Source organism: Passer domesticus, chromosome 7, assembly GCF_036417665.1.
Source record: "Passer domesticus isolate bPasDom1 chromosome 7, bPasDom1.hap1, whole genome shotgun sequence".
NCBI classification, from domain to species: Eukaryota; Metazoa; Chordata; class Aves; order Passeriformes; family Passeridae; genus Passer; species Passer domesticus.
The window spans coordinates 13,249,496-13,261,975 of record NC_087480.1 but is presented as its reverse complement, the minus strand read 5'-3'; the positions used below and the strand labels follow the sequence as shown (position 1 = coordinate 13,261,975).

At 39.4% G+C, this 12,480-nt stretch overlaps 1 protein-coding gene across 2 annotated transcripts; it reads left to right on the top strand.

The window, feature by feature from the left end:
- Positions 1–471: 471 nt before the first annotated feature.
- On the top strand, positions 472–12,086 carry LOC135304498 (fmr1 neighbor protein-like). Of its 2 annotated transcripts, XM_064426949.1 has the most exons (8): positions 481–607; positions 888–1,181; positions 2,203–2,268; positions 4,203–4,316; positions 5,847–5,981; positions 8,541–8,637; positions 11,109–11,256; positions 11,932–12,086. In XM_064426949.1, the coding sequence occupies exons 2-7, from the start codon at positions 1,067–1,069 to the stop codon at positions 11,224–11,226; spliced, it is 645 nt and encodes a 214-aa protein (XP_064283019.1). In that variant the 5' UTR covers positions 481–607; positions 888–1,066; the 3' UTR covers positions 11,227–11,256; positions 11,932–12,086. The 2 variants fall into 2 exon arrangements, with proteins under 2 accessions (XP_064283020.1, XP_064283019.1); XM_064426950.1 differs by lacking the exon at positions 2,203–2,268 and having other exon boundaries at positions 472–607.
- Positions 12,087–12,480: the final 394 nt, after the last annotated feature.

Sequence of the window (12,480 nt, the reverse complement as noted above, 5' to 3'; positions counted from 1 at the left end):
ACTCACTCACTCACTCACTCACTCACTCACTCACTCACTCACTCACTCACTCACTCACTCTCAGTGCTCTCTTCCCCCTCCACCCTCCCAGTGGGGATGGGAATCAGAGGAAACAAAAGAGTAAAAATCATGGGTTGATACAAGAATTGTTTAATAATTGGAAGATTATATAATACAATTATAATAATTGTGATGAAAAGGAGCAAGAGAGATGAAATCCAAGAAGAGCAAGAGCTGCACAATACAATTGCTCAATACACTGACCAATGCCCAGCCCATCCCTGGGCAGTGTTTGGCATCTCTCTGCCAGCTCCTGCAGTTTATATACTGAGCATGATGTACCATGGTGTGGGATGTCCCTTTGGCCATGTCCTGGCCATGCTCCCTCCTGGTTTCTGGTACACCTGCTCCCTCCCAGAGCAGGGAAACTCAAAATTCCTTGATTGAGAGCAAGAGCTGCTTAGCAACGACTGAACATCGGTGTGATATCAGCATTAGCCTCATCCTAAATCCAAGGCACAGCACTGTGCCAGCTACAAAGAAGAAAATTTAACTCTATCCCAGTTGAAATCAGGCCAGATCTCCAGAGCTGGCTGCAGTACACCAGGTGGGGTCTCAGGAGAGTGGAGTAGAGGGGCAGAATCTTCTCCCTTGACCTGCTGGCCATGTTCCCTTTGATGCAACCTAGGACATGATTGGCTTTCCAAGTCTCAGAAAGATGTGTGTCAGATTTGTGCTTCAAGTGTACAGATATTTGGTGAAGCAATACCTAATTAATTCACCTTTCATGGATTAGTGAGAAGCTCTAATTTAAGCATTCTGACCGAACTTTTTGATTTGAGGAATGTATTTTGATCTCTTACCTTTTACCTGGTCTGCTCCATTAGGTGATGTTTCTGTGTTGTACACTGGAGTGTGACTGGTATTATGAACTTTTTAACTTGGAGAATTAGAAGACTTGAGAGGCTTTCCAACAGTCTCAGCAGGGGCCAATTTCTCTCAAAGCCCACTGAGGTTTTTCTGGCCCCTCTGTTGCTCCATCCTGTTCCGCGCACCTGAGCTGGGGATGGTGACTGTGACATGCTTTGGTTCCATGGTTGTCGGGGCCAGTCTGTGGTTGCTGCACCCTGGGGAGCTGCTCATGCCCTGCTCAAGCAGGGCTGGAGGAGACAGCAAAAGAAGTAAGTAATGGCAAGAAAAAGATTTTTCTCTTTATCTTGTTTTCCTTCTCCCTTGTTTTCCCAGTTTGTCATGAATGGTATTAAATTTTAATAAGTCTCTTGGAAAACATTATCCCTGTCCTCTTAAGAAATAATTTCACATTACCGAAGTAGTTTCTCCATGGGATAGAACATGTTTGTATATTCCTCTCTAGCACAGGCTCTTCCAAGGGCAGGGGAGCTTTCCTCACTGAGCAGGAGTGCAGAAAGAGCTGCAAAGGGCAATATCCACGTGAAATGCAGTCAGTCTTTTCCTGTGCAACACTTCAGAAAATGGGGTTCTCCCCAGTACTAACAAATTGTCTCTAGGTTTAAGCTGTCTTTAGAACTAAGTGGTAATAATTGAAAAAAGCTCTTTTTGGGGTAAAACAGGAGGGGCAGGCAAAGTGAAATACAGCATCTGTCAAAGCAGTCATCATGAGCTGATTGCAGGTACAAAATCCAGCTTAAACCTGCTGTTAAATTACTATGAATCACGTGGGGATTTCTAAAAGTATTTTTGTCTCTAATCCATTTTGAACCACCTTTTAAAAATGCTATCCAAAGCTCTTCATATGCTCCAATTGTGAAAAGAGTGAAGAATTCAATGAGCTAAACTAGAATTTAGTTTTAAGCTTTCAAAAATTATTCATTCTTCATTCTTGATTCTGTTCATTAAACTCACATTAAAATTTTTAGTAAAAATTATAGTTTTAAGTGCCAGGTGTCCAGCTCTGGGACACTTCAGAAAGATAATTTTTTGGCTACTCTCTGTTAACAAAATGACTTCCTTTAAACTCCCTTCAAATGAGTAATTTCTTCAAAATTATTCCTTGCCAATACATTTTCAATGGCTTTTGGCCTCTTTCTTGCAAAAGAGGCAGTCCTGCTCTGTCCAGCAATCAACTGTCAGGTGTGCTTTAATCCATAAATATGAAGTTAAGTTCAATAATTTGTTTTATTCAGGGCCCTATACCTATTACTGCTCTTGGTTTCATTGCAGTAATGCTGCCCTTGAGCACCCGTGGGGTGTGGGTCTTCATGGTCCTGCTTTGTAGCATCCACTCACGTGAGTATTGCAAGGGCAAAAACATTCTCAAAGAAGCAGCAAGTACTTTTACTAGCAAGCAGTCTTGGGAATGCTTGGGGAATATTGAGAAATATTACAAGCAATTGCTTCAGATTGGATTGATCCATTCTGAGACTTAAATATAGCAAAATATATTTTTTCCTGCAACTGTACTTCCCATTTCCCTCTGTGCATCTGTACAAGAAATACATGGTGCTGATTTCATCCCTGTCAGTGCAACTTGCTTTTATTTCACAGTTGATCATAGATTTTTCTTTTTTTCCCCCATTTATAAATTCTTCTATTTTTCCCCACTTCAACTTTTTTCCTAGCATACAATTAAAGGTGTTCTTATAGTCTGTTGAGAATTGATGTATTTACTTATTACAGCAGATGACTCAAAGTAATTAGAAAGGTTTTTATCTGATTACTTGCACTAACAGAAGTTTGGTCATTGACATGTCTAAAGGATCCATCCAAACATCTTTGCATTTGATCCTTAATGCATTGAGAAACCAGACCTCAGCCTTTTCAGCTCTTGGTGAGAGGCTGGTAGTGGCTGTGTCATTGTAAAAGGCTTCCAGAGTGGGTGTGAGCTCACACAGATATAAGTGTGTAAGTACACAATGGCCATTAAACCTTTGTAAATGCCTTGTGTCTCTTTCACCCCTCACATGACAGAGTGATGTGTGGGGCAGCCACAGCTTTCACAATGAAACCGAATGCTGGAAACCTCATCTCGTGGACTTCCCATGAAATCATTACAAAGTCTTTAATACTAGCAGGGAGAGGAACCCCATGACATAACTGTCAGCATGAGCTTTGGTGGTCACATTTCTGTTACACAATAATTTCAGATTATCTGTTGTGACAGTACCTTCAATTCCCTCTACTCTGTTCTTTTTTTACCCCAAGGGAGTTTTGTATGGTACAGAAGAGGCAAGTTGTGCCCCAGGACAAATGATTTCCCAATTCCCTAATTTCTGCTCCCCATGCTGTTTGGATAATTGTTCTTGATGAGGAATGATCCAAAAGACTGAAGTTATTCAATACTTTAGTTTTTTGTTAGGTTGTGATCTCACTTCTGTCACAAGGACTCTAACACCATGAAATGGCTTTCAGCAAACTCCATCACTGAAAGCTATTAAAGTGGTGATGGTGTAAGTTTCTCTCACGGAGAGGAAAAAGGCAGGCAGGTGGGAATACTGGGTCTCTTTTTTTCCCCCTCATTGGGGAGTGGTTGATTGCCAGTGGAGTCCTACTGTGATTTGCACTTTTGGTGTAATGAAAAAGAGATGTAGGGAGGCAGCAAGGTTTACTGATCCCATTTTTTTTTAGAATAGTGAAAATGAAAGGTGATTTGGAAGTCCCAGTGTAAGAAATCAGTAGCTTTTGTGTAAACAGTACCTCTATATTTAGAGATGTTTTGCTCTTTACTGTGCAACTGCAGCAGGTCACTGTCTGAAATTAGAAGCTGGGATAGATGCATGTTTGGTTGTGTCTGATAAAGGTGCCTTTCACCATGTTTCTGTGTTCTAACTGGGGTCTGATCTTTGTCTAAAATCAGGAAGTTCTGCTTGTGTGCATAGGAGAAATATAACTATACATGCAGCAAAGCATTTTCATGTAACCTGCACCTCATAGGTGAGCAGCAGGGCTTTTTATCCTTGACAATTTCCACCTGAATGCATTCTTTAATTTAAATTTTACAGCTTTAGTTCTTTATTCATTGTGGTTCATGAAGCAATTTAAAGCAATATAAGTGAATACAACAGAAAGACATCTGTGCTTAACCTTGCTAGCCATCAGTAGACAGAGTTTCCTGATGGCTGTAAATGCCTTCCTAATGAGCGATAATCAGTATGAAAATGTCATTGCTTTAATTAATTACGGATAGTTTTGATGGTAATGAGCTAATCATTGTGAACTTTCAGTTCTTGCAGCCCCAACTCAGCCTGGTTCAGAGCAGAGTGCAGAGGCAACCAGCAAACCTAACATGACAATGGAAGGTGTATTCGTGTCTTTCTTAAGCTTCTTCAGTCCCATGAGTAAGTGTCACTTCACCCTGCAGCATTGTTTCTCTCTTCCTTCCCATTCTGCCTCACTTCCAAGCCACCCTCTCTACCCTACCTCAGCAGTTCATGTGTTTAAAACCCTCAGTCTAATACTGTAAAACTCACTAGACTCTTGAAAATAGGATTGCTAAGTGCCTCTTAGGGACAATCACAGATTTGTTTGCATTGCTACCCTCCTGCAAAACCCTCCATCACCAGTGATGTGACTGTGCTGGAAATGCTGAAATTATGCTGAAAGTTTGGCATAGGATCCACCATGCCTGGCTTTGTTGTGTCTCATCTGGACTCGCTTTCCAGTCTTCCCACACAGAGAGAAAAGAGAATTTGGCACAGCCTAAATGAGAGAAGGATTTTGTCCCACACTGGTGTCTCTCCCACTTCTACTGGCTAAGAAAAGCTTCAGCCTATTGGACTACACTGATCCACTCACCTTTGGATTGCTGAAGTAAAATCACAAGAACTACATTATTTCATAAAATTATTGAGATGGGAAATCCCAATGCTAACTTACTAATATCAAAAAGCAAAATAATATGAGTGCAAAAAAGATTTGTTCTATATAAAAACTGCCAGCCTGGTTCCATAACCAGACCATAGACCAATAGGAAGGAGAAGGAGAGATGCTACTTTTCACTTGGTGTGTTTCTGCATTAATATCATGTGCCTCCACCATTATTGCTCACATGTAGGCCTAAGTAAACACGGAGGACTGGTGAAGATCCTGATCCCCCTTTAATAAACTGAATTAGGCAACCAGTAATGTCTCTGATAAATGTGAGACTGACAATACAGCCAGTCCTGGGGGAGTTGTTGGAACCAAATGATGCTTTGCAGCTGCTGTGTAACATAAGGGATGAGATATGATGTTTTATAGGAATTAAATATACAGAGGCGTCTACTATTTATAACTATCTTACACATTTAAACCATTCCCACAGAGTATCTCATGATTATCAATAAATCTGCTATTAAATAGGAAATCTCAAAAACTGCTTAAATGCGTTGTTCATTAACTGTATTGGATGTTGTGGGGGGGTTTTTCTCGCAGCTGATTTTCAGCTGCTTGTAGAAACAAATAAGTGCCAAACAGAGATGGTTAGTTGCAATATAGTCCCTCAAAAAAAAAAAGACTTAAATTTCTGCTGCTTTTTAATTAGAAACAGAACAGTCAGAAAATTTAGTTTGTATTTTTCACTTACTTTACAAACCTAAGTACATAAAAATGTCACAATGTTGTTTAGATTCAGCTTTGTAATAGATCCTTATAGAAACAAAGCAAATTACAGAAGATTTTCTATTACATGGTTTCGCTTTTTTGCTGATTTCAGTTTAAAAATTGGTTAGGTTTGGGAAAGAACATACATGAATGTCAATTATATTGTTTTCTGGCAGATTTAATTAATCAAAACATGCTAGAGACACCAAAGTGATGACTTCCTTCTGTTCCACATTGCTCCCAGGATAGACATCTTATCCAATATTGTTTTTTTTTTCTTTTTAAAGCTTGCCGCCTCAGCAATGAGCGACTCTTCACTCCTTGTCCTGTACAAGGCCTGAACATGTCTGAATGCAAAAAAATTCACTGCTGTCCTTTCAGAATTGGCCAGGAGGAGCAGTGCTACCTGCCCGTGAGGGATGGTGAGTGCGCTGCTCTGGCTCTGCCTCAGAGCAAACCCTGCTCCTGGCCACACATTACAGCTCTCCAGGACAACCCCTCTCTTTAAAGTAACTGTAATCTTGTGTGTATTTCTTCATCTGTACTAATAAAGAAGATAATTAATTAATAGAAAATTTACTGCATACTGCCAAGCCCAGTACAAGCAAAGAACAAGTGCTATACAAATAAATATAATCGCATATGTCATTACAAAGAATGAAGTAAAGGCTTTTTTGTAGAAAGTGGGGTTAATCCAAAGGAGTGACTCCATGAAAGTGCAGTGAAGAAAAAGTGAAGGAACTGGATTTGTATTTTACATGGTGAAGAGGAAGCTAATTGTTTTTTTTAATAGCTACTGAAGCCTGTTTAGGAGGGAAGTTACTAAAATGGAAGGAATAAATTCTTCCTGGAAAAATCAGATGATGTAACAAGTGGGAATCACTAACTGATGCTTAAGAAATTTAGCTCAGAAATTAGGGGGGAAAAGTTCACCAGAAAAGGGTTGGAGTCTCCAGCCTTGGAGGTTTTCAAGACTTGGATATAACAAGACACAACTCACTTGATCTCATATTGGTAGTAGCCTTGCTTCAAGAGGAAGATTCATCTACATGATCTGCAGAAGCCTTTTACAACCAAAATGTCAGTGGTTCTGTGTTATCCAATTTCAGCCTTAACATTACATTTTACCTACTTTTTTTCCTTTGAGCATCAACTTGCTGGGCATGAATTTTTTTCTCATATGAATGCAAAAAACTCTTTTTGTAGATCCTATCTTTGCTTATAAATCCATGATTATCTTTGCTCTACTGAAAGGATTGTATAAAATCCTAATTTTTATCATAACTTTTTCCTTTAGTATAGCTTTCTAGAAACAGTTGTTGCTTTTCATGGAGGCTGCTTCAATAAACTGAAAAAAGCAAATAAATTTAGAGGTTCTTTATTATAGAGAGAATTATTGGGTGTGGAAGGGACCTTTCACAACCATATAGTTAATCCTCCCTGTTCTACCAGGATTAGCTACAGTGGATTTCCCAGGGGCTGTGTCCAGTCAAATTTTTAATTTGTCCAAGGACAAACAACCAACAGTGTAGGAAGAGTTTTCAGACACAAGCAATCTTGCCAAACATGGCTAAGAAGTTAGTAAAAAGAAACCATAATCTAGAATTTAATGATTTCATTCTTCCTGGTATAATTCAGTACACCTCCACTGATTTCAGAGGTGATATCCCAATTTTTAGGATGAGCTGATTTAACAAAAATATGAAACCCCAAGGTTATTGTCAGCTAACATGAATTCACTTTGTCTTTTTTGTGCTTCTTCAGGAGCAAGCTGAGGTCAAAATAAGACTTTGAATTTTTTCTTGTGCTCCACATTCCAGTGCTGGGGCAGCTGTAGTTACTACCAGCTAGATAATTTTTGATTGAAGAAAGTTTTATCCATTGTGATGCCATCAGAATCTGCTTGTTAGTTAGGGGCATGTGACAGAAATTAAAGGTTTTAATAATATTTAGTCTCAGCTTGGGCCTTTACATTTTTTATAAAAACCACTTCAGTACAGCAAGAAGAAAAGCTGTGCAGTGAAAATTATAGCTCCTCTGCTCATTTTTAAGATAACTACTGAAACAAATTTTAAAATTAAATATGCTTATTCAGCTGTGACTGCTTGATTCCTCATTCCAGTTAGCTTTTATTGTTTAGCCATCAATATCAAGGGCTGACTATTTTACAGAATTATTTGTTCATAGATTAATGAGCTCCTTGAATGCTCCTGGATGTACAGCATATGTCCAAAGAAAATGCAAACACTTACTGTTTGCCTTGTAGCAATCTGTTGACAAAACAGAAGCACTTAGCAGATATTAGACTCATGGCAGTTGTGTTTGTCAGCTGGTCACAGGCTGCATACTGAATGGTTCCTCTTGTTGGGAGGTTTGCCTTGAATTTCACTGGGAATTAAATGAGGTCTCAAGAAAATGCTACAAAAGTTATGAACTGAAGTAGATGAATGGAATTCATTTGAAAGATTTTTGTCTCATTCTTAAAGCAGCTTCTAGGGGACTTTGATTGGGTTTTTTAACTATTATTTATTCCCCCACTCAACTGTGCCCATGCCCTGGGCTCACCCAAACCCTGGTTGCCTCTGAAAGTAAACAAACATTTGTGCTTTTCAAACTGAAGTGAAATTTGAGACCAGTTCTTTCTCATCTGAGCTCATTCCTAACACTTAATTTTTTGCCATTGTGCTGCTGAATCATAGAATCATTTAGGTTAGAAATGTGATCAGTGAGCCCAACTTTAAATTCATCTGAGAGATGGCAGTTTTCCTTGGCATTACTAAAGTCTTTAGGTGTGGGTGTGTTTTAAGGTGTGAGTACAGTCAGAGCTTTGCTGATGAAACATCTGTCTGAGCTAAGTGCCAGCATGGCTGTGACTTCATGCCAGCAAAGGTGTCTGTCTTAGAGGCTGATTCTGCCACCTGAGCCTCAGTGGCTGTATCAGAATTGTTCAGAACTAATGCAAACTTCTGCTGGCTCTGCAGATGTGCAGCTGGCCATTCGAGTGGTTTTGCTCACTGGAGGAGGATTTTTGATTTTGGGATTGCTGCCATTCTGTTGCTGTGCCCTTTTGCAGAGAAGGTAAGTGTTAGCACATAACGAGACCTAATTTATGATGTACTGTTTCTGAATGGTGAAAATATGGAGAACTGACATCTTTTAACTAGGTGAAGGGAGAAAAGATTGGGGGAGTAAAGGCCAAGAAACTAATGTTCAAATATAAAAGATGAGTCCTTCTATTTTGAAGCTACATAAAACAGAGAATCAATTTGGCTTAAAGAAAAAAAGTTTATTTAATGCCCCAGTACTCTTTCTAAAGACCTAGATATAAAAGACATGGACTTAATCTTACTTCCCTTGCTTGGGAAGTTGCACAAAGAACACGAAGGCAGACTCCCTCCAGGACAGACCTGGAGTTATGCAGTAAGACAAGGAAGGGAAGAACAAAGTATGAAGCCTGAGTAGAGTAAGAGAGAGGGGCTGTGAGTTGGGAATTAATTATCTCTATGGTTACAAACATGCAGAGTGGAGTTTTTAATGTATAGGGCCTGCAAGTTCTCTGCAAGCAGTTTAGTGTCTGATATTGTGAAGTGTTTCAGCATGTGTATGTGTTGCCAGGATGCAGGGAAAATGTAAACTCCACAATATCAAGGTCACTAAACTGATGGAATGAATTAACATAACTATGCTTTATTCTGCTTAGGTAGTAGTTCATATTAAATGGCCGGTGCTACAACTTGGTTAATGTGACAGAATTGTCTTTTTAGTGAAGATTTTTTCCTCCAAGTGTTAAACTTTTGGTCTAAGATATAGTAGTAGTGTGGGATCATATACATGCACGTATGCACACACACATAGACTTTACTAATGAGGCTGCTTGGCAGATGGCTGTTTGCTGTGGAGTTCCACATTTTGACAAAACCTGCTGTGAAAATCTCCACATTACATCTTACACTGTGCTCAACAGCTGATGCTCAGCATACAGATAGCTGCACTGAGTCATCAGTGACTCTGAAAGCAGGAGGCAAAGAATCAACATGAAATTATCATAAATTCTCTGGAAAATGAATTAATATGTGTTCGTTTTGGGAGAATTCACATTAATGTTTAAATGATCATTTCTGTGTTTTTTCATAGCCAGTGAAGCTAGGAATTTTGCTCTTCTGCTGACTTGGTTTTTTGCTTTGTTTTTTAATGCAATAACTAAACCAGATGCTAAATGGTTTAAATTTCCATCACATATTTAAGTTCAAGAAAGGATGCAATCCTATCCCACTGTAACTTTGAGTTTTACCAGTTTTAGAGACAGTTGATAGAGCTTTGAGAAACATTCCTTTAATAAGCAAAAACCTCTCTGGATAGAAATTCTTTTGTTTTCAGCATTATACAGCCAATGTCGAGAGAGTCCTATGCACAATGCCAAATCTGTAATGCAACTGGTGTGCACAAAAGTAAAAACTGTTCTCTAGAGTTATTGAAAAAATAAGAGGACTTTTGCTGATGAAATTTGGGATAATTGTTCAACTCCACTGTGCCTCTTCTAGAGTAAATCGCAAGGTTTCTATACTATGGCCAAAGAAAATGTAGGAACGTGAAATTCCTGTAATATTGACAGAGGGAGCTGAGTACTCCTCTCCTTGCCACACTTGATCAATTCTAGTTGAGCTAATTTCCCAAGCCAGTGAGACTTTGTTATTTTCCACATCCCCATGGACAAACTGTGTGTCTGCCTCCTTCCCATGGTGTTTTTCATGCAGGAAGCAGAATCTACACATCTGTTCCCTGCCAATTGGCAATTTCCCTTGTGTGCTATCAGCACAGTATTTCCTGTCTGGGGCTGTGCTCTGATGGCTTTGCTATGTCCATAACTGTGCCAGCCTATCTTACTCCTCTCACTTTTGTTAGTATAGTTCTTTAAGAACCACATGCAAGGACAGGTAGGTTAAAACATTAAAGGTTAGAAAAATGCAGGTGCACTTAAATAGCCCTACTTTTGAATAATACTGTGTAGATTTTAAAAGTTGCATAGAAAAGTCTTCATTCCTGCCCAATCCCTAGTACAGCTGTGGTAAGAAGACAACAGAATTTTGTTAATTTGTTACTGGGGAAATTTCTGGTCATGATTGCATTGTCTCCCCATCCTTGCCTGCTGGGGATGAGACAAGCAGCCATGTGCAGGAATTCCTCTCTCAGGAAGAGCTGGGCAGCAAGGGGTGCCCCAGGCCTGTGTGTTCCTTGTATGGTCTGGGCAGTGCTGGGTTAATGGTTGGGATTGATGATCTTAAAGGCATTTTCTGTCCTGAATGCTTCTGTGATTCTGTATGAATCAAAAGGTGAAATTCACGAAGAAAATGTAAGAAATGGGAAAAGCATTGACATGCTTCTCCTCACCTTTCTTCTGGTGATGAATCTTATGATGACCCCTGAAATCAAGTATAGGTTTTTGAGTTTTTTTCACTGGAGGTAGGGTTTTCATGGCTGAAGTCTAGGTGACCTTCTCTAAATTCCTACTTTGGAAATCAGCCAGTTTCAGCTGTTTTAATATGTTGCAGTCCGTGTATCAATCCTTTACGAAACATAAGCAAAGAAGTACAGAAAATTGCACAGTCTAAACGAATTGGTGGTATGAAGAATCCTGAAGAGGAGATTCATCGCCACTTGCTGGACTGACCTAAAGAACCAAAAGGACAAAAAAAGAAGGTAAACTAACTTTGGGATGTTTTCTTGTTCTAAGTTTAGGGTTGTTCTGTTGAGTAGAATACTAAAGATATGCACTACCAAATACCTGCTCCCTGCCAGTGCAGTAGAATTTTCCAAAGGCATTGTCAGGGATCACCTCCAGTTCCTGTTGTGGCAGAGGTAATGAGTTTGCAAGAATTTGGTTGCTGAGCTGCCAGCTGACAGTGGAGCATGGACAGGCTGAGGTTAAAGCCCAATGTCACTTCAGTGTGCCTTATCTCATGTGCAAATTGTAGCATGAGAAAGTGGAAGCACAATGGGTCTGCTGCTTTCAGGAGAGGCAGATGCATTTAGAGGCACTGAAGAGCCTTTCTTTCTGTATGGATAGAGGTGTATGGCAGCTGAGGCATTCCCGTAGCTCCACACCTTAGCATTCTTGCCATTCTTCCTCAATGCTGAAGAGCAATTGACTACTAATTGAAATAAATGTAATCTGAGAATGAAATGCTATTTACTTCATGTGACCATGCCAAGCTATAGCCTACTAAAGGTCACATGAAATAATAAAGTGTTAGGGAGGTCATTAGACAATAAAGAAATATTTCAGTGAGACTATTGATTTGGCAGAAATGTAAAGGTGTCCCTAAATCAAATCACACTCATGTTTGGGATTTTTTTTCTCCCTTTGGTGTATAGGAACATCCACCTGATCCTGAAGATCAAGCAGAAGACACCAGGATTATTTGGCTATCTCTGGAAAAGGACAGTTTTTATTTTAACATTGAAGTAATACAAAGTTGCAAACCCTTGATAATACTATTGATTTTACAATAAAAGTTTTTTTCATTCTAGTTTCTTGCACTCATTCCATACCTCCTGTACAAAAAAAACCAAAAAAAAAAACAAAAACCAAAACAACAAACAACCAACTGGTAACACTGGAAGGCAAACTGCTTGTGGCAACCCCTGAATAGTGAAGTCAGTGTTCTTTTCACACAGTAGCATGTCTGTGGAGGGATATAAGGATAGCAGTTATGTGTACATATCAGCTTATAGGTCAGCCTTAGAAAAAGATTAAGGGAGTGTTGTCACTCCTTAAATTGGTATTGAGAGGAAGCTTGCTCTGGTTCCAGATGTATGGCCCCATAGCATTTAGTGCTACTCTTGCTGAGGAGAACAGCTAATTCTTTACCAGGCTACAGAGGATTTGGGAAATCTGTTCTTGGGCAATTGCTTTAAAGATAT

Excerpts from the sequence above, each read along its gene's own strand:
- LOC135304498 (XM_064426949.1), top strand. The coding sequence starts at position 1,067 with ATGGTGACTGTGACATGCTTTGGTTCCATGGTTGTCGGGGCCAGTCTG. Across the intron at positions 1,182-2,202 it reads TGGAGGAGACAGCAAAAGAA|TAATGCTGCCCTTGAGCACC; the intron begins GTAAGTAATGGC and ends GTTTCATTGCAG. Across the intron at positions 2,269-4,202 it reads GCTTTGTAGCATCCACTCAC|TTCTTGCAGCCCCAACTCAG; the intron begins GTGAGTATTGCA and ends GTGAACTTTCAG.